The sequence below is a fragment of the Colobus angolensis genome, unplaced genomic scaffold (genome assembly GCF_000951035.1).
Source record: "Colobus angolensis palliatus isolate OR3802 unplaced genomic scaffold, Cang.pa_1.0 Scaffold6, whole genome shotgun sequence".
Lineage (NCBI taxonomy): Eukaryota > Metazoa > Chordata > Mammalia > Primates > Cercopithecidae > Colobus > Colobus angolensis.
The window spans coordinates 21492337-21513408 of NW_012119598.1; the positions used below are offsets into that span (position 1 = coordinate 21492337).

At 43.5% G+C, this 21072-nt stretch overlaps 1 protein-coding gene across 1 annotated transcript in view; it reads left to right on the forward strand.

Moving 5' to 3' along the window:
* The window catches only part of E2F3 (E2F transcription factor 3), a 94981-nt gene that overhangs the window by 63753 nt on the left and 10156 nt on the right, over positions 1-21072 (forward strand). The window contains exons 2-4 of the mRNA XM_011962765.1: positions 17454-17565; positions 18832-19033; positions 20343-20501. Of these exons, the coding sequence (XP_011818155.1) occupies positions 17454-17565; positions 18832-19033; positions 20343-20501 (473 nt within the window). The remainder of the gene's footprint in view (positions 1-17453; positions 17566-18831; positions 19034-20342; positions 20502-21072) is intronic.

Sequence of the window (21072 nt, forward strand, 5' to 3'; positions counted from 1 at the left end):
CAGGCTGGTCTTGAACTCCTGACCTCAGGTGATCCGCCCACCTCGGCCTCCCAAAGTGCTGGGATTACAGGCGTGAGCCACCGTGCCCAGCCTATTTCACTAATTCCTGTAATTACACAATAAAAACCTGGGTATCAGGCAGGGCAGGTCTCTCTCTCTCTTGTTCTTTTTGTTTTGTCTCTTTCTTTCTCTCTCTCTTTTTTTTTGAGACAGGATCTCACTGTGTCACCCAGGCTGGACTCAAACTTCTGAGCTCAAGCAGTCCTTCCACCTCAGCCCCCATTCACTCTTTAGTGTAGTCATAGCTCACCACAGCCTCAAATTCCTGGGCTCAAGTGATCCTCTCACTTTAACCTCCAGGTAGGTGGGACTACAGGTGTGCACCACCAGACTTGGCTAATTTTTTTATTTTTGTAAAGACCAGGTCTCACTGTTGCCCACACTGCTCTTGAACTCCTGGGCTCAAGTAAATCTCCTGCCTCTGCCTCTCAAAGTGCTGGGATTACATGCATGAGCCCCACTGCACCAGGCCAAATCTCTTTAAAAGATAATCAATTTTAAAAATTAGTAAATTATGGCCGGGTGCAGTGGCACACACTTATAATCCCAGTGCTTTGGGAGGCCAAGGTAGGAGGATAGCTTGAAGCCAGGAGTTCAAGACCAGCCTGGGCAACATAGTGAAGTCCTGTATCTGTAAAAACAAAGAGAGACATTTAAATGTGGAGGAGGAATTTACATATTTACCCACATAGTTACCATTTCTGATGCTCTTAATTCCTTCACGTAGATCTGTTTTCCATTTGGCATCATTTTATTCTGTTTGAGGCCCTTCCTTTAATATTTTCTCTATTCTACTGGTGAAGAATTCTTTCAGCTTTCGTATCTCTGGGAAAAAGTCTGTATTTTGCCTTTGGATTTTAAAAGGTTTTCGCTGGGTATGTCTGAGAATAAAGAGGAATTTAAAAACTCAGTTTCTCCTACTGTAGTTTCACATCATGCTTCTGACACCAGATGTGCCCGGTGAGGGAGTAGTTTCCTTAGACATCAAGCAAGCAATTCATTCTGCAGTGGACACCAGCTGGGTGTCCACCAATTCAATTCCGACACCGTCTACCCAGAGATAGCATCAGATCCCACTGGTTGAAGGCTGAGCCCCGCAAGACTGCCCCCCACTTCCAGTGCCAGTCGCAAGCCCCAGATTGTTTTACCTGTTTTTCTGACTAAATAGCTATAAATTGGAGTTCCCACAACCCCCTTCTTGGGTTTGATTAATTTGCCAGAGCAGGTCACAGAAATGAGGGAAACAGCATTGACTGGTTTATTATAATGGATATTACAAAGGGTACAGATAAAGGGATACACAGGGCGAGGTACGGGGGCGGGAGTGTGGAGCTTGCATGGCCTCCCCAGGTACGCCACGCTCTAGGAACCTCCATGTGTTCAGTTATCCAGAAGCTCTCCAAACCCAGTCCTTTGGGGGCTTTTATGGAAGCTGCATTACATGGGCATGGTTGATTGCATCATTGGCCATTGGTGATCAAATGGGCTGTTATCTATTCACCTTGAAACTGCCTTGACGTGCATCATAAACACAGCGGCTCTTTGTCAGTTAATCAGAGAGCTGTTTATCAGGCACCGAAGAATCCAGCAGCGCCTCACACAGTTCCAGAGTCAGGCCTAGGGGAGAGGTTATCTCCTCCTTGCATTCCTCAGGTAGGTAGTCTGATCCCTTATAAACCATTTCCATTTTCTGATAGAACTCTTCTGGGTACCACCATCCGCATTACAGTGTTCCTCTGACATCACCCCCAGACAGCTTGGTTATTTCAGGTGTCAGGGTCATTTTACCTTCTTCAGTCTAGGCTCCACACAGGGCTATGCCTCCAGGATGTGTCTCCACCTGCAGTCAGCTTCTACTCTGTGCCCTGTGGGCTCGGGCAATCTTACTAGCTCCCATTTAGTACGTCCAATCAATGTTGCTCAAAGGGTGGATTTACATGCCCTCTATTTTAGAGGACTGTGTAGGGGGAGCATTTCCCACTCAGATGTAATTGCATGATAAAGAGACACAGCTATTTCTCATGAAGTGTGTTCAAATATGCCGCCTCTCTCTAAACTTTTACCTTAATTCCATCAATCCTTACTTTCCTAACCGTAGCCTTCATTAGACCTTTATCAACAGGTTTCGTTAGCACAGTTCAGTGCTAGCTAGGGGGGAAGTGTTCCCCGGACAGACATGATATCCATTCCTATAAATCATTTAGGTAAAGAGACACAACTTCCTTATACAAAGCCTACTTAAACATCCCAGCTTTGATCATCCTAGCAATCCTTACATTTTTATGTTCTCACAATCTAACTGTAGCCCGAGTCAGGACTTGCCCAGAGGGTTTTGGCAGCACAGTGCCTAAGGCTCCCTTATCAAGGAGTCCCAGGAATTACTCTTCACCACCCAGACGATTTTCTCACTTGTGTCCATAAGGCTGTGGTTCCCCAGCAGGGGACTGGGCCAAGACACCCTTACTTGCCGTCTGTCGGTCTTTATCTTGATTAATCTGCCTGATCCTTCATTGTAATCTCTGCCTCTGACTTTTTAAATTTCTCCACACTAGGGTAAATGTAGCAAACATTTTTGGAACCCCTTAATTTTGGGAGACCAGCAGGACTTCCCTTTGATCCAACCAGCCTTTCACAGTGTTGCATTAAAACATTTGTTTTAACCTCGTTTTATTTCAGTTTCCGTTTTATTCATCCCATTTTTTTTTCTTTAATTTCCATAGGTTATTGGGGAACAGGTGGTATTTGGTTACATAAGTAAGTTCTTTAGCGGTGATTTGTGAGATTTTGGTGCACTCCTCACTCCAGCAGTATACCCTGCACCCAATTTGTAGTCTTTTATCCCTGACTCCCCTGAGTCCCCAAAGTCCACTGTGTCATTCTTATGCCTTTGCATCCTCATAGCTTAACTCCCACCTATGAATGAGAACATCCAATGTTTGGTTTTCCATCCCTGAGTTACTTCACTTAGAATAATAGTGTTCAGTCTCATCCAGGTAGCTGTGAATGCCAGTGATTCATCTTTTTATGACTGAGTAGTATTCCATCGTATATACATACCACAGTTTATCCACTTGTTGATTGATGGGCATTTGGGTTGGTTCCACATTTTTGCAATTGTGAATTGTGCTGCTATAAACATGTGTGTGCAAATATTTTTTTCGAATAAGACTTCTTTTCCTCTGGGTAGGTATCCAGTAGTGGGATTGCTGGATCAAATGGTAATTTCTACTTTTAGTTCTGTAAGGAATCCCCACACTGTTTTCCATAGTGGTTGTGCTAGTTTACATTCCCCCCAGCAATGCAGAAGTACTCCCTGTTCACATCCACGCCAACATCTTTTTTTTGTTGGGGGGGAGGGGGCATGGGGTGTAGAGTCTCACTCTGTCACCCAGGCTGGAGTGCAATGTCGTGATCTTGGCTCACTTCAGTCTCCGCCTACCAGGTTCAAGCGATTCTCCTGCTTCAGCCTCCTGAGTAGCTGGGACTACTGGTGCATGCCACCACTCCCAGCTACTTTTTGTATTTTTGGTAGAGATGGGGTTTCACCATGTTGACCAGGCTGATCCTGAACTCTTGACGTCAAGTGATCTGCCCACCTCAGCCTCCCAAAGTGCTGGCATTACAGGCGTGAGCCACCACAGCCAGCAATTATTTTTTGATGTTTTGATTATGGCCATTCTTGCAGGAGTAAGGTAGTATCGCATGGTGGTTTTGATTTGCATTTCCCTGATCATTAGTGACGTTGAGCACTTTTTCATATGTTTGTGGGCCATTTGTATACCTTCTTTTGAGAATTGTCTATTCATGTTCTTAGCCCTTTTTGATGGGATTTTTGGGATTTTTTCTTGCTAATTTGTTTTATTCATCTCATTTCTTAATAACCACCTAAACATTTCCACCCTACTGGGACAAGTCCCATAACTCTTCTCTTTGTTTTTCCTCTGTTTCACCCCATCAATGTGTTCTTTTTTTTTCTTTTTCTTTTTTTTTTTTTTTTGAGGCAGAGTCTCGCTCTGTCGCCCAGGCTGGAGTGCAGTGGCCTCACTGCAACCTCTGCCTCCTGGGTTCAAGCAGTTCTCTTCCTCAGCCTCCCAAGTAGCTGGGATTTCAGGAGCCTGCCACCACGCCCAGCTAATTTTTGTATTTTTAGTAGATATGGGGTTTCACCATCTTGTCCAGGCTGGTCTTGAACTCCTGACCTCGTGATCCACCTGCCTCAACCTCCCAAAGTGCTGGGATTACTGGTGTGAGCAACCATACCCGGCCCAGTATGTTCTTCTTCACCTTATTTATTTTATTTATTTATTTATTTTTTTTTTTTAGACGGAGTCTCGCTCTGTCGCCCGGGCTGGAGTGCAGTGGCCAGATCTCAGCTCACTGCAAGCTCCGCCTCCCGGGTTTACGCCATTCTCCTGCCTCAGCCTCCTGAGTAGCTGGGACTACAGGCGCCCGCCACCTCGCCCGGCTAGTTTTTTTTTTTTTTTTGTATTTTTTAGTAGAGACGGGGTTTCACTGTGTTAGCCAGGATGGTCTCGATCTCCTGACCTCGTGATCTGCCCATCTCGGCCTCCCAAAGTGCTGGGATTACAGGCTTGAGCCACCACGCCCGGCCTCTTCACCTTATTTCTTAATAACCATAAAAAAATGTCCACCTTCCTGTGAGGAGTCCTGTGACTCTGACCCCCCAACCCACCCTTCATCATTTTCTTAATTAACCTAATGTTTGTATTAGCATCTGTAAGACTCATGAGGGGAAGCTGAGCCAGTACATCTCATAAGGTTTCTTGAACTATCTCTCAATTTGTGGCAACAAGGTTAAATGAGGCATCCACATTAAAGGGGTGCCCCTAATCGCATCATTTACCATGACTTGGGTAGCAAGGCATATTCAGTGGTTGAATAATTCAGTGGTCATAAACCCAGGCCCCACATGGCATGAATACAAAGCGTATCAGCTGTTTCAGCTTGACATTTATAGGTGGAGTCAGGCAGTCCACCTTCTTCCAACATTCAAAACCAAAGACACTGCTCCTGAATTAGTTACTCTCACAGTGCATTTTAGTAAAGGCTCCTCAGGAAACTGATGATACCAGTCTAAAAACTGAAACAGTTCCTTCACACTATACCTTCTGCTTTCAATGGTCTCTTGATTTTGCCCTTTCCCCACACTGCCTTCTTGGTGCCCAAAGTCCTTAGGGGTGCTTTCTGATGTCGCTGCATAATTTTTCCCTTGCGGGAGCGGAGTTCTTTGAGGCTGCTGGCTGAAGCATAGACCGACTGAAATCTGAACTTGGTCTGGCATCAAGGTTTGGCCCAGCACTCTCTTTACTTTCATTCTAGCTATTACAGATAACAATAACCAAGGAGTTGCATATTTTGCTTTTTTCTTATTAGTTTGCAGCAAACCACCTTCCAGGGAGTTAGATTGATCCACCTCTAAATTCTATTGGTAACTTTTACCTTTAGTGACTGATGTCGGCCCAGCTGCCACTCCATACCATGGGTGACCACGTGGACACCCAGGAATCCATGTTTTCTCGCCCTCCCGCCCCCCAGCCCCTTTATCTGTTTTCCTCCCAAACGTGAGCTACGGATGTTCTAGCAATCCCAATTCTGATACCAATTCTGAAAATGCTGAGGAATGAACAAACGTGGTTTCTCCCACTATTTTCGCATATTACAGTTGTGACACCAGATGTGTGTGGGGGGTTCCCCCAGGCATCAAGAAAGCAATTCATTCTTCAGCGGACACCAGCTGGGCATCCTCCAATTCAATTCTGACACCATCTACCCAGAGAAGTGTCACATCACACAGATTTGAGGGTTCGGTCCCACAAGACCACTCCCAACTTTCGATGCCAGTTACAAGCCCCAGGTTGTTTTACCTGTGCCTCTGGCCAGCCTGCTATGGGGATTCCCACGCCCCACTCCTCATATTCGGTTAACTTGCTAGAGCAGCTTACAGAACTCAGGAAACATTGATATTTACTGGTTTATTATAAAAGATATCACAGAGGATGCAGATGAAGAGGTGCACAGGGCAAGGCACGTGGGAAGGAGCACGCAGCTTCTATGACCTTGCATGCGTCACCCTCCAGGAACCTCCTTGTGTTCAGCTACCTGGAAGCTCTCCATACCCTGTCCTCTTGAGATTTTTGGAAGCTTCATTATGTTGGTATGATTGATTAAATCACTGGCCATTGGGGATCAACTTAACCTTCATCCCCTCTCCTCTCCATGGAGGTTTAGAGATGGGTCTGAAAGTTCTCACCCTCTGATCCTACCTTGGTTTTTCCAGTGACCATTGTCCATCCTGGAGCTACCTACGGGCAGCCGGCCTTCACTCATATCATCAGCACACAAAAAGATACTTCATCCTCTATAGTAAGTGGGCCTACCTTCCACCAAGACTGATAAAGTGAGGGGTTTTCTAAACATAGGAGAGAAAGTTCAAGTGCTGGACACTCAAATAAAATGACAGATGTTCGCCTCGGGCATCGACACAGTGTATGCAGTGAAGGAAAATTGCAGAATGACAGCCATGCAGCAGACTTGGAGAACCCCTAGCTAGTCTCAGGTCTGGATATCAGGAAGCCAGAGAGCTTCAGGCAGGAGGAAAAGTGGAGGTTTGGTAGAATATCTGATATGATGGAGAGTTGGAAAAAATTTGAGGATTTGGTGAAGGCAAATGGTACTAATGAGCTAGAAAGACAATTAGAAACTCCAAAGAAAACAAACAAGCTTTACAAGAAAGGATATATAGTCTCAGTATATTATTTGATACTGCAGTGAACACTGTTTATATAATCATGCTGTACAGCAGTGGTTTTTTATTTAACCAAAACTAATGAGGTAACTACTGGGGGGAAATGCAAGAAGTGAAATGGGTATCGTATCATTGAAGGATGTCAATACATTAGAACTAAAATAGCTAAACCAGAAATAGCTGTGTGAGCACATCACTTAGAGATACAGAGGTGACCACCAAGAGAAATAGTAAAGGTGGTTCCCCCCAGCAAGGTAGCCATTATAGGCTCTCTGAGCTAGTGGGTTTTGAAAAACCATGTGCATCTATTTGTTTTTTAATTGTCTTAAATTATTCTTAAGAACAAAGTAAGTGGATATAGAAAGGACCGCAGTCACCAGTTCATAAGTTAAATGGCTTTTATTCCAAAAGTTCTAAGTCAATGAGATGACTTTTCCTTTAGAAACACTCATATATATGTGGTTAGATTCCCAAACTAGTCCACAAATACAGCTTATAGTGAAATTAAAATATCCTAGTTTAGAAATCAAAAGAAGAAAAATGACCAATTTTGGAGTCCATTCTGGTAATCCAAGTGAGAAAGGATGGGGATGCGGTTGGAGTTTTCTGCACACCTGTTCAGTTCACCAGTTATTCTTCTCTGAGATGGTCTGGTTTGTGATTAGGCTTCTCACCCAGTGACTCACAGAGGACGCTACTCCTGTTAGATTCTGCACTTACCTCTCGCTGTAAAAGGCTGGAGAAGACTTTGGAGCGCTTCATCTTAGGTAACCTCCTCAATGACAGGTTGACACTAGGAGTGCATTTAGCTTGGCACGAAAGGGACCATAAGCTGTCCCCCTTCCTCATCATTCTGTACCCAAAGCCCCTCCCTACTCACAAGCACCTCCAAACCAGGACTTTTCAAAAGATCTGCTTCTGTTATTTGGACAGCCCACTCAACTCCCCTGACTTCACTCCCTTATCTGCATCCCGCGGCTCAAGAGTTGTCACCTCTTAACAATCTCTCCAGACCTCTGCCCACTTCTCCATGCACCCCTCTTCATGCCCTCCTGGACCCCACCCTGGACTCACCGCAGTATTCATTCATAATACATTTCCCATTGTTTGCTTGCCTGTACACTTGTTGATAGCAGCGACCACCATGTTGCCTTTAGAATCATATGCCCATGCAGGGCTTGGTACATAGCAGGCACTCAATAAATATTTGAATGGATTCAAAAAATGATCAGCCAGATAGAGTTAATATATAGTTACAGCTGAAAACTAACTTTTCTTAAAATCCTCATGCCCTGACCCACTAACCTAATGGCCGGAGTCCAAGTGAGATTCAGCTGTGGTCTGCTCTGAAGCTGGAAATCCCCTCCTTTGGGTTATTTCACTGATGTACTTAACTTGGTCTTCCTTCTTTTTATTTCCATTTTATTTCACTTTCCTTCTTCCTTTGTTCAAAATACCTGTCTCATCTTTGGCTTTGAGACAAAAGGTATCATCTATCAAGTTCTGTCCCTTTCCTGGTCTCCTATTAACTAGGGAGAAGGGAGTTTATTTTAGCATTCACAGTTTGTTAACATACAGCAGGCCATGCCTTGTGCTTGATTTAATTTTTCCTGGGGCTCAGTTGCATGGTGGATAAGAACATCCCTTCCCTCCCCACCACAAAGCTGGATGCCCTTTCTGGTGGCATATCCTATTTCTGTTTTGAACCTGTACGTATTGAATGGTACATAAGATGTTCAACAGTCTAGAAAATAAACCACCAGGCTTCTGTTTAACCCCAAATGGAAATGATATTGCTTTTCTTGTTATACAAGTAACCCACGCTCACTTTAAAATGATTTTCAAATATAAAAAGCTAAAAAGAAGAAAGTAAAATCACCATAAGCCTACTATCCAAAGATTAATGCTTTTCAGCTATTTGGTGTATGGTATGTATCCTTAGCTACTTGCTTTCTATGCATATAATTTTCTTACAAAAATAGTTTTACTATTCACACCTGCTTTTTTAAAAAAGTTACATATGTCGCTGTACATCATTATTAATTGCATAACATTTCAAGATATAAATGTACAATAACTTACTGAATTTTTCTTCTGAGGTTGCGCATTTATGTTGAATATATAGGCTGGGCACAGTGGCTCACACCTGTGATCCCAGCACTTTGGGAGGCTGAGGCGAGCGGATCACCTGAGGTCAGGAGTTCGAGACTAGCCTGGCCAACATGGTGAAACCCTGTCTCTATTAAAAATACAAAATTAGCCGGGCATGGTGCTGCATGCCTGTAATCCCAGCTACTTGGGAGGCTGAGGCAGGAGAATCGCTTGAACCCGGGAGGCGGAGGTTGCAGTGAGCTGAGATTGCACCATTGCACTCCAGCCTGGGCAAAAAGAACGAAACTCCACTCAAAAAAAAAATAAAATAAAATAAAAATATGTTGGACATATGTGGAAAAATCAAATATTCAAGAAACAGGCTGTGCTGTTTTTAATAGACAAACCCTAGAAACAACCTAAATGTTGCGGATGTACTCCAAGAAGTAGAAATGCCAGTTAGTATGGTATAATGTATATGTAGACACATCGCTTTTTCAAATAAGATCAAAAAATGCAGAAATATAAACATGAAGTCATTGCTCGTTTAATTTGACTTCCCAGAGATAACCACCATTAACATTTGGTGTGGATCTATTTTCAGGCCTTTTTCTCTATGGATTTAGGAAAAATTTTAGTGAAGTCTGTGGTTTCATGGTTTTTTATATTACACATATCTCTGCAACTTTTATTTTTCTCCTTTATATTTCTTGAAAGTCTTTTGAAGTCATGTATAGAGATTAAACTCCAGCCTGCCCCCCTCCAGCACACACACACACACACACACACTCACATCTATCCCTTCTGCAGGTTGGTAACATTGGCGCTTTGTAATTTACCTGCCAAGGGACTTTGGGAATTTATTCCTTGGTTCATTCAAAATAAATAAGTCAATTTGACTGAGTACATGCCATATGCAAGGCTCTGGGGAAACTAAGCTGCTTATGACCTGAGCTTACAGTCCAGTGAGGAAACCTGGAGTGTGCATTTGTCATCATGGTAAAATCGTGCAGTGGCAGCACAGATGTTGCTATGGAAGCAGAGGAAGGACATCTCAATAAGGCCAAGGGTGTCATGGTCACTGACAAATTATTTGAATAGATGGAGGTTCAAATCATGGTATCTGTGCCAAACGTGGAGGCTCACATCTATAATCTCAGCACTTTGGGAGGCTGAGGTAGGAGGGTCATTTGAGCACAGGAGTTCAAGATCGGCTTGGACGAAATAGCAAGACCTCATCTCTACCAAAAGAAAAAAAAAAAAAATTAGTCACTCGTGGTGGCGCTACTCAGGAGGCTGAGGTGGGAGGCTTGCTTGAGCCGGGAGTTTGAGGCTTCAGTGAGCTATGATCACACCATTGCCTTCCAGCTTGGGTGACAAAGGTAGACCCTGTCTCTAAAAAAATTAAAATGAAAATTCTAGTATCTGTCTCTTGTTAACTGAGACCTTAGGTAAATCCTTAACTTCTGTCTCAGTGCAAGCTGGGTGTAGTAATTCCTACCCCACAATGCCAGCATGAATATTCATTGGGAAAATGATTATAGGAGAGGAGTATTGAATGTCCATTAGTAGATGTCTGGTTAAGTAAATAAATCATGGCACATTAATTAATACAATATTATGCAGCTATGAGAAATGAGATCATTCCATGTGTTCTGATAGGGTCTAACTCAGACATGTGTTATTAATAGAAAAGTGTGTGTTCTGCTATGATTTACGGGAAAGTCGTTTTAAAGATGGGATGGTAGATAGTCTAGGTAAATACAAGTATGTATATGGCTTTCTGAAAGGATATCCAAGTAACTTCATAGTGCTTGCCTTTGAGGAAGGGAACTGGGATCAGGAGTAGGGAGAAAGTTTGCTTTCCATTTATACTCATTTATGCTGCTTAAATTACCATACACATTTATTATATGTAAAGAAGAGTAAAGTGTGTCATTAAGGCAATGTCAATTTAATATATAGCTATTCAAATATTTTTATATGGGACTTTTCACAATCTTTTCGTTAAGTAGTTATAAGCATGGACTTGTAGGTGTGCTTACTGTCTATAGAATCTTGGAAAAGTTAATCACACTAAACCTCCCTTTTCTTCTATAAAATAGGAATTAATAATAACCACCTTATTAAGGTTTTTGTGAAAATAAGATAACAAAATTGAGTGGAAAACAGTTAACTTGGTGCATAGCATATTATAAGCACTCAAATGTTCGTTGTGTAATAATTAATACTAAAAGTCTGTATCTATCAGTGGTATTAATAATAATCTAACTCAGCTGCCTTATACCAAAAAGGTGTATTTGTGGGCTCACACACATGAAAGTCTGTGGCATGTGTGTCTTTGGGTATGGCTGTAGCACCTCCCTTGAAGGCATTGGGACTCAGCCTCTCTCCAGCTCTTCTGTGTTGGCTCACTTCCCAAGTAGCTCCAGGCTTGCACCCTACTGGCCTAATAATGCCCAGTGAAAAGAACCCAGTACTTTCCCAGTGGTTCCCAAGAAAAATCCCAGGATTGACTGACTCATCCTGTACTGGTCATGGTCTCATCCTTACCCCAGACACTTGAACCTCGAGATTGAGGCCAGGATTCAGTATTCACCTCTGCAACCTGATGGAAAGAGTCGTCCTAAAATGTTCAGCAGTCTCAAGTCTTTTCTTTTCATGCTTGGAGTCTAATAGAAACTAAGAACATCCATAGAGCTCCTTCCCCAGTGGAAAAAAAATAGGGGCAGCAAATATCAGGCAGGCGGACTATAGATGTTCCCCACTGACTCCAGTGGTATTTCTTTTGGGGTTTTGTTTGTTTTTGTTTAGAGAGAGAGATATGGGAGTCTTGCTGTGCTGCCCAGGTTGGTCTCAAACTCCTGGGCCCAAGTGATCCTCTTGCCTCAGTCTCCCAAATACCTGGGACCACAGGCGCATTAGCATTGCACGCAGCTCTAACTACATACATTTTCCTACATAGATTTTCAGAAATGCTTACCAGTACAACTGTTTCATTGCAGAGGCATGTTACTGTCCATGGGGCTAAGGTTTTAACGTTAGCACATACCTTGTTTATAGTACAAGTTACCCTTGGAAGTCCTGCCGTATGGAAGGTGCCATATAGAGTTCCACACAGAATCTCACAGAGCCAGGCTTTCCCACTGCTTGGGACCAAATGGTTCGTCCTTCTGTTGAGCACTGGATTAGTTGGTTGTGTTACTGGTAGGGGCCATGGAATGTAAAGATCTGTGCATGAACAATGAACACCTCTCCAACCAGTGTGATGCTCCCACTGTGAACTGACAAAAATTGAGATGACCCAGAGAAGAGATTTCTGTCCACCCTGGTGCTCAGCCCAGGGCAGGGTGGTGGAGACAGAGCTCACCCGCACTATTTAAATCCTGCCATATAGTTTTTTGTCTTACCAGGCATGTGTGCTTGAATTTGCTAAGTTAAGCATTAAAATGCTGCTCCATCAAATATCAAAATTCTTAGCCCTTTTTCAAGAGATTCTAATTATTGCACCCATGTTCAGATCTGAGACCAAACAGGTAATATGTGATCCCCACAAATCCAGTTCCGCCCTCCCTGTTCACTAAACAGGGGAGGAAAAATAACAGGATAACCCAGCAGGAACCTCCATTCTGAAAAGGGGAAATGACATAAAGTGCTCACCTCCTGCTGCTTGTCATGTCCTCAACAGGGACAGCAGTTTGTAGAGCCTGTAAGTCCACCCTGAGTTCCACCTCCTGGGAGGAATTCTGAGGCTGCCCCTTCTTCACACCTGACTTATTCCTGGTGTGGCTTTTGGACCTAGTGATTGACTTCCTTAGAGGTTCAACATCATGGGCCTTCACTTTCTAGACTTAGAGATTCTCTAGCAATAAAAGTGCCTTTAAATTTTAGTAGCTTGTCCATCTAGCATTTAGATTTGGTCAATTTATGATTTGGTGCTTAGTAACCAGAGTTACAAGTGAAGACTAGTCCTGGTCTTTCCAAGTTAGGTCTCAGTCACTTAGCAGTAGACCTCTGGAAATTTCCCTGACCTGCAGTTTAATGCTTCCATAGGCCTTTGCCTCATGGCAGTCTGAAACAGTAGCCTGGGAGAGAGAGACAAAACTAATATGCCCCCAGCCTACTGGCCAGTGGTTGGTTCTTTACTGCTGAGGCACAGCCCTATGTCCCTAAGAGTTCTGGGTCCCAGCCTCTTTTCCAAGTTTGCCTTCCTTCTGTTCACTTTATTTTTATTTTTTGGGACAAAGTCTTTCTCTGTCACCCAGGCTGGATTGCAGGGGCACCAACCTCCACCTCCCAGGTAGAAGCAATTCTCATGCCTCAGCCTCCCAAGTAGCTGGAACTACAGGTGCATGCCACCACGCCGGGCTAATTTTTGTATTTTTAGTAGAGTCAGGGTTTCACCAGGCTGGTCTCAAACTCCTGACCTCAGGTATCTGCCTACCTCGGCCTCTCAAACTGCTGGAATTACAGGTGTGAGCCACCGTGCCCAGCCCATTTGGGCAGAGAATACAGCTCTATGTCTCCTTAGATTGCTTTCTGTAGAGAAGGCCTCCATAGCAAAGCTGTTTTCTTTGAGGCGGGCCAGCCTCAGATGTAATTTCTCTCTATCTGTAGTATCTTCCTGGCGGTCACAAGAAGTGACCAGCACACTCTGCCACTCTAACAAGGCCTGCCAGCTCCCTGTCACGCCATAGCCATCTTGACTCAGCCAGTTCCACAAGCTGTCACTGGCAACAGCAGAATTCTAGGTTCCCGACTTAAAACACTTTAAGCAGCCAAGTGCAGTGGCTAACGCCTATAATCCCAGCACTTGAGGAGGCCGAGGAGGGCGGATCATGAGGTCAGGAGATTGAGACCATCCTGGCTAACGTGGTGAAACCCCGTCTCTACTTAAAATACAAAAAATTAGCCAGGCGTGGTGGCAGGCGCCTGTAGTCCCAGCTACTCGGGAGGCTGAGGCAGGAGAATGGCGTGAACCCCGGAAGCGGAGCTTGCAACGAGCCAAGATCGTGCCACTGAACTACAGCCTGGGCGACAGAGCAAGATTCTGGGTCTCAAAAAAAAAAAAATGCTTTAAGCAAAAAGAGTTTGTTGGCTAATGTAACTGGAAAGTCTGGGAAAGACCAACCGTTGCCCCCAGGGCATGACCAGAGCCAGAGTTTTGAGTGGTGGTCTCAGACCCCTCTCTCTCCTTCTCTCCACTGTGCTTTCCCCTGGGGAGGCCCCATTCTCAGGCAGCTTTAGGCTCCTCACTTACCAACCTTACTGGAAAGACATACCTGCTTCTTGCCAGATAGTTCCAGAAACATTCCTGGGGTTAGCCTTTGCTCCTCCAGCCTTGGTCATGAGCCATTCAACCAGTTCGCAGTAGGGGCAGGGAGGGCAGGATGGGACACAATGATTAGCCAGGCCTGGATCACCTGTGTGCACAGATGCGCTTAGACCAGGAAAGGATGGCTCCCCAAGGAACAAACAGGGAGCTTCTGCCTGATAAAGAGGGAATGTTTGCTGGACCAGCCACAGCAGGCCCCCACACGGACTTGATAGAATGGCTGGGAGGGGAAGATGAAGTCCAGCAAGCAGATTGTCCTTCCGGGGCCATTAGAGTAATGTTTAACTCAGCACTGCAGTAGAACAATAAGGTGTGCCACTGAGGCAAGCCACGTCATAAATATATATATATATATATAAAGAAACATGAAATAATTTTAATGCTACATCTGACCCATTAACAACATTGGGGTTAGAGGTGCCCTGACACAGTCAACATTTTAGATATATCTTTTGATTCCTCTAAACTTAACTAATAACCTGCTGTTTGGGGTTTTCATTATTATTTCAGTGATGGGGGTCTTGCTATATTGATCAGGCTGGTCTTGAACTCTTGGCCCCAAGTCATCCTCCTGAGTAGTTGGGATTATTGGTGTGAGCCACGCATCCAGCCCTAATAGCCTCCTGTTGACTGGAAGCCTTACCAATAACATAAATAGTCAATAAACATATTTTGTATGTTATATGTATTATATACTGTATTCTTACAATTAAGCTAGAGGGAAACTGTTATTAATAAAAGAAAGTTTAGAATGAATGAAAGTGGAATCCACAGGATAGATTTCCCTCATCGGCCAAGCAGAACTAGAGGTGAGGGTGTGTGAAGTAGGTTGTGCTGGCCAGAGTGGCGCTTTGCCTGAGTGTCTTACTCTTTTCCCCTAAGATCTAAAGCTGGGTTTCTCCAACTTTAAGGTGTATCAGAATTACCTGGAAGACCTGTTAGATTGCTCAGCCCCTTTCCCAGAGTTTCTGATCCAATGCATCTTAGGTATGCTCTAGAATTTGCATTTCCTAGCAGCTGAACTTGGTCCAGGGTTCAAAGTGTAGAATATGGGCATATAGAACAGCTGGATGAAAAAAAAAAAATCATAAAGAAGAGAAAATAGATTTACTATTAATTACTGGAAGTGGATCATCATAAAATTCATCCTCGTCATCTTCACATTGAGGAAGCTGTGGTAAAAGAAAAAGAGGAGGGGTTGGTCTTTTTGTCTCAGGGATGGCAGAGGAGGAAGAAAACCCACATATAAGTGGACACACTCATGGCCGGGTGCAGTGGCTCATGCCTGTAATCCCAGCATTTTGGGAGGATGAGGTGAGAGGATCGCTTGAGCCCAAGAGCTCATCACCAGCCTGGGCAACATAGGGAGGTCCCATCTCTACTAAAAAAAAATTTAAATTAGCCAGACATCATGGTGTTCACCTGTGGTCCCATCTACTCAGTAGGCTGAGATGGGAGGATTCCTTGAGCCTGGGAGGTCAAGGTTGCAGTGAACTGAGATCACACCACTGCACTCCAGCCAGGGCGACAGAGTAAGACCCTGTCTCTAAAAAAATAAAGTCAGTGGACACGGACAGTCCAAACCCATGTTATTCAAGGGTCAGTTGTATTTTATTTATTTCATTTAACGTGATCACTACTAAAATTGTTGAGATAATTTTACCCTGTTTTGTACTAAGTCTTCGAAATTCAGCGTGTGTTTTACACTTATACCACGTGTCAGTTTGGATGAGCTAGCAGCCAGTGGCTATTGTAGTAGACGGTGCAGGGTTAGCTGGTAACTTTCCATAGAGGGGCTGAATATCTAGCTTCTAGCTTCCGCTGATAAGTTATTACATACATTTTCACATCATGGGGAGTTATTTTGAAATTGCAAATCTTGGCTGGGTGTGGTGGCTCACGCCTGTAATCCCAGCACTTTGGGAGACCAAGGTGGGTGGATCACCTAAGATCAGGAGTTCGAGACCAGCCTGGCCAACATGGCGAAACCCCGTCTCTACCAAAAATACAAAAATTAGCTGGGAGTGGTGGCGTGCACCTGCAGTCCCAGCTACTTGGGGAGGCTAAGGCAGGAGAATCACTTGAACTTGGAGGTGGAGGTTGAGTGGAGTGGAGTGAGATCACGCCACTCCACTCCAGCCTGGGCGACTGAGCAAGACTCCGTCTAAAAAAAAAAAAAATTGCAAATCTCATTAGAAGAATCTGCCTGAAAATGAGCCTAAATACATATTTTTGTGCTGAGTGTCTGGTTGGTGCCACTTATTTCCTAAAACACCTGTCATACCCATACAGTTGGTACTTAACAACTGCTTAACCATCTATCTTTTCTCTTGGACTTGAAGCCCCTTATCTATCTTGCTTACTGAGCCCAGTGTCTAGGTACCTAGAAGACACTTTGTGGATATTTTTAAATTGAATTGGAATTAAATTAAAAGCTTAGACAAGGGGTTCTCATTTGCCAGGCTTGATGAGAAAATGGAGAAAGTAATATTGGTTGAAGCCCAAAATTGCATGTTTGCAGTATTTGTTTTCCCGATGAAGGACCATTTGTAGTCTGTGACTAGTTGTGTTACTATTCAATCACCCTTTCTCTCATTGAGTATACAGTATATAGAGAGAGTGATTGAAAATCTACAGAAACCCAGGCTCTGTGCCAAGCACTGGGTATACAAAGATAAATGGGAAACAGTCCCTGCCTTAAAGGAAATGAGAAACAGATAAGTCTTGCATTAATACCGAATAAGTGTCATGATACAAATAAACACTGAGTGTTTGGGGAGCACAAGGAAGGGGGTCCAACCCAGGTCAGAGAATAGGAGATGGGCAGGAAAGACTCACTGTGGAAAGTGAATTTAAGTCCCACGGCGCCTGTGATATTCTTAGCATCCAGCCCCATGCCAGGCACATGATGTGTTGAATCAATGAACAAAGTGACTCCTGAACCTAATGCTGAAGGATCGCTGTGTTTGTCCATCTGGGTGTGGACGGATGATCACGGCAGGTGAAGAGAGTGTGCATGACAACCCGGCCTCCAAAGCTAGAATCCTGGCTCTAGGGAACGACAAGATGCTGAGTGGGGTGGAGCAGAGGGGTGAGAGCTGGCATGAGCCTGCAGCATTTGGCAGGCCAGCCCACAAACTGCCTCCCTTCTTGTTCTTGTCCATATGACCGGTGACGAGAGATCGCACTTTCTTATTACAGGCAAAGCGAAGGCTGGAGCTAGGAGAAAGTGGTCATCAGTACCTCTCAGATGGTTTAAAAACCCCCAAGGGCAAAGGAAGAGCTGCACTGCGAAGTCCAGATAGTCCAAAAAGTAAGGATCCTTTCATCTCTTTCCTTATTCTTCTTGGTGTGGAATTTCCAACTTTCAAAGCTTGTGGCCGGAAGGATGCCGAGGTGTGAATAATTCTGGCATGGTTTGTTCTTTTTCATTTCTTTCTGTGCTTATCCAAAAAAATAAATACAATGTCAGCAGACAACCAGTGAAAGGCTACAGAGTCACGCTGGTACCATAAGGGAAGGCTTCTTTTAACTGTATGCAGTTTCATTTTCCAACTCGGAATACGAGCTTTTGGCATCATTCTATATCAAATTTAATTTTAACTTCCCTTAATGGACATTGCTTCAGAGTCCGAGGCAAACTGGATGTCCACGAACTATGCCAGAGTCACTAGTGTCTGTGCCGACCTCAATCTCCAGCTCAGCATATGGTAGCGTAAGAATTGATTGAGCCCAATAAATTGCAGGCTGTTTCTCTTTCTATCAAATACTTTTACCGTTTCTTGTGGGAGAGAGAGAAACGTAGGTTAGAAATAGCCAAATAGTCCCTTTATGTATGTGTTTGCATTTAACATAAGGGCTAAATTAGACTTTGTTCTCTGTCTTCCTGTAGTTCATGCATTAGGCAATCCACAAATGGTGTGTGACACTAAATTAAAACCTTGACTTGTGCACCTATGGGGGAACAAGTACAATATTAAATAAGGAAATTTCCTTTAAGAGAGATGGGGAGATTTGGCAGCAGACTTTTCCAAGTAATTATTTATCAAAATGAAGCATTATTTGGAAAATTGTTGAACAGGTGATACATGCACACACAGATACCAGAGCCTGAAAGGCCATTTGAGACGGGTCTATTTAAGACCTTGTCCTGCAGTGCTAGTGAGATTCATCGCCTGGCTCCATCACTGTAGGCCTCATATGTGCTGGTCCCCTGAGGTCACAGCACTCCTTCATTCATTTGAAAGATATTTTTTAGCTCCTGCTATGTGTAAATTCTTCATTAGAGAAAGGGAATCGTGTAAGCCAAGGTAGAAACTTGAGAAATTCAAGGTGAAATGCTTTCATCAAACCCTGGAATTTTTACTGTCCCTTCCTGTTCTAATAAAAAACTTTCATAGCTTTCTATGACTTGCCAACAACAGCAGCAATGACAGCCTTGCTTCAGATACTAATACTTTGGCTGCAGTGGGAAAGAGAGCTTGCTTGACTGCAAAGACACCCTTCATTTCTTTACCTTTCCCCCTATCCCCCACCCGCTTGGTTTTTGTTTTTCTTTAAGCTCCAAAATCTCCCTCAGAAAAAACGCGGTATGATACGTCTCTTGGTCTGCTCACCAAGAAGTTCATTCAGCTCCTGAGCCAGTCACCCGATGGGGTCTTGGATTTGAACAAGGCAGCAGAAGTGCTAAAAGTGCAAAAGAGAAGGATTTATGATATCACCAACGTTCTGGAAGGCATCCACCTCATTAAGAAGAAGTCTAAAAACAACGTCCAATGGATGTGAGTAGGAGTCCTCCCCATGCCCTGGCTCTGAGGGGGTCGTTTCAAACTGCCTGGTTTCGTAGTTCGCACTTTCACATCCATGCCCACACATTCTTTTCTTTTCTCTCCTACTGTTTTCTTCTCTCTCGTTCTCTCTTCCCTCCTCGGCTTCTAAGCCAGAAGTTCAAAGTCTCTTTACAAAGAGACTTTGTTTAGATACTGTCAGAGATAAAAGTATTTATATTTGATCAGCATCAAGCAAGGGGATCCTTAAAGAGGTCCCTGCAATTGGCAAATGGACTGCTGTTCATCTGTTACATTGATGTCTGTGTGCACCCACATGTGTATCTGACAGATGTGTACACGTCTTCAGCTTGTTTCTAATAAGAATCTGGAGATGATGGCTTGTGGGTTATCTATGTGTATATGTACAACTGCATAGTTACAGAGTATCTTTATCCATGGTTCTAATAGCAGATTAACTCACTTTCTGGGTAAATTAAGGCAAGACTTAAATGCCTCCATTTTGTCTGTAGAGCAGGGATGGTAGCATGATACTTATACACCCACCTGTATGATTACATATATAATATATTTTGTGATTTTTAGAGCATCTAAATAGCCACTATAAGCACAGTATTGAATTATTAAAGCATTTTAGAAGGAATAATTCCGTTATAGGAGGGCTTTGAAAAGATACTAATTCAGATAGAAGATGAATAGGTACCTTTTTTGTACCTTTTGGAATTTTGTTTAAAGTTTGGTAACCCATTTTGGCCTCTGGTTTAGAGAAACATATTGGGTACTGGTCTCGGTTCTTGCATACATCACATACGTCTGTTTCCTTTACTTTCTTTTCTTTTTGGTTGTTGGTATAAGACCCTCAGTAATTACCTGGGTTTTTCATGCTTTTTTGGATGGGTTGTTTTCTTTTTTTTTTTTTAATTTTGAACCATTCCATCTTTTCTCTGTGTCTCTTTTTATCCTTTTTCCCCTTTCTTCCCCCATCACCTGGGAGCCATGGGGCAGGGGAGGAAGGTGGTTGCCTTCTTTTGCTCTCTGAATTTGAACCTTCTGAAGAAATAGACCTCCCCTGGAGGAAAGAATCCTGAAAATAGCAGTGCTCTTTCACTAAATTTCTATGCTGTGAAAAGTGCAGAACTGTATTTATGAAAAAAAATATATATGTATAAATGTTCCAATTTTAACACTTGGCTAACAAGCAATGTGCCCTCCTGTGTCAAGAGGAGACTTTTACCCAAAGGATCATTTCTCCTTCCCCTCCCTCCCATGAGTAGCCATGAAGAGTCTGTGTTTGGGTTTCTAGGGGCTGCAGTCTGTCTGAGGATGGGGGCATGCTGGCCCAGTGTCAAGGCCTGTCAAAAGAAGTGACCGAGCTCAGTCAGGAAGAGAAGAAATTAGATGAACTGATCCAAAGCTGCACCCTGGACCTCAAACTGTTAACCGAGGATTCAGAGAATCAAAGATATCCTTTGTGCCGCCGGTTCACTGGGGGTTAGTGCTTCGTAGACTATTTCCAGAGTTGACAATCTGACTTATGCACAAGGTAGATTATTATTCTGATGTCATGCAAATGAGTACCTGTGTGCCTGCGTGTGTATGTGTGTGTGTGTAGGCACATGTGTATGCAAACCCAGTTAGCTTTGCCTAAAAAGTCAGTATTTATGGTAAGATAGTCACCAACTCGATCCTATTATCTATTTTGATACCAGGTGGAAACTGTTTTTTAAAGCATTTTTCCATGTGTGGTTGAGACATATGGGTACACTTCCAGCGTAAGGCCACACTATTAAAAGATACATAAGGTGTCGGTATTAATATTAATGACAACACTAAGCAGATTCGTCTTTGGCTTCCCAGATTTTTGGTGGGTGTTAGCTGTCACTGTTGGGGTTCTCACATTCTCTTTTCTTTTCACCAGATATTGTAGCAATTGAAATTGGTTAAATCTATCTGATTGGGCTGTAGTTGAAGGGTTTGAAAGAGTAGTGAAAAATCATACTATAACTCTTAAAGTGCATTCTACTGATTCCCAA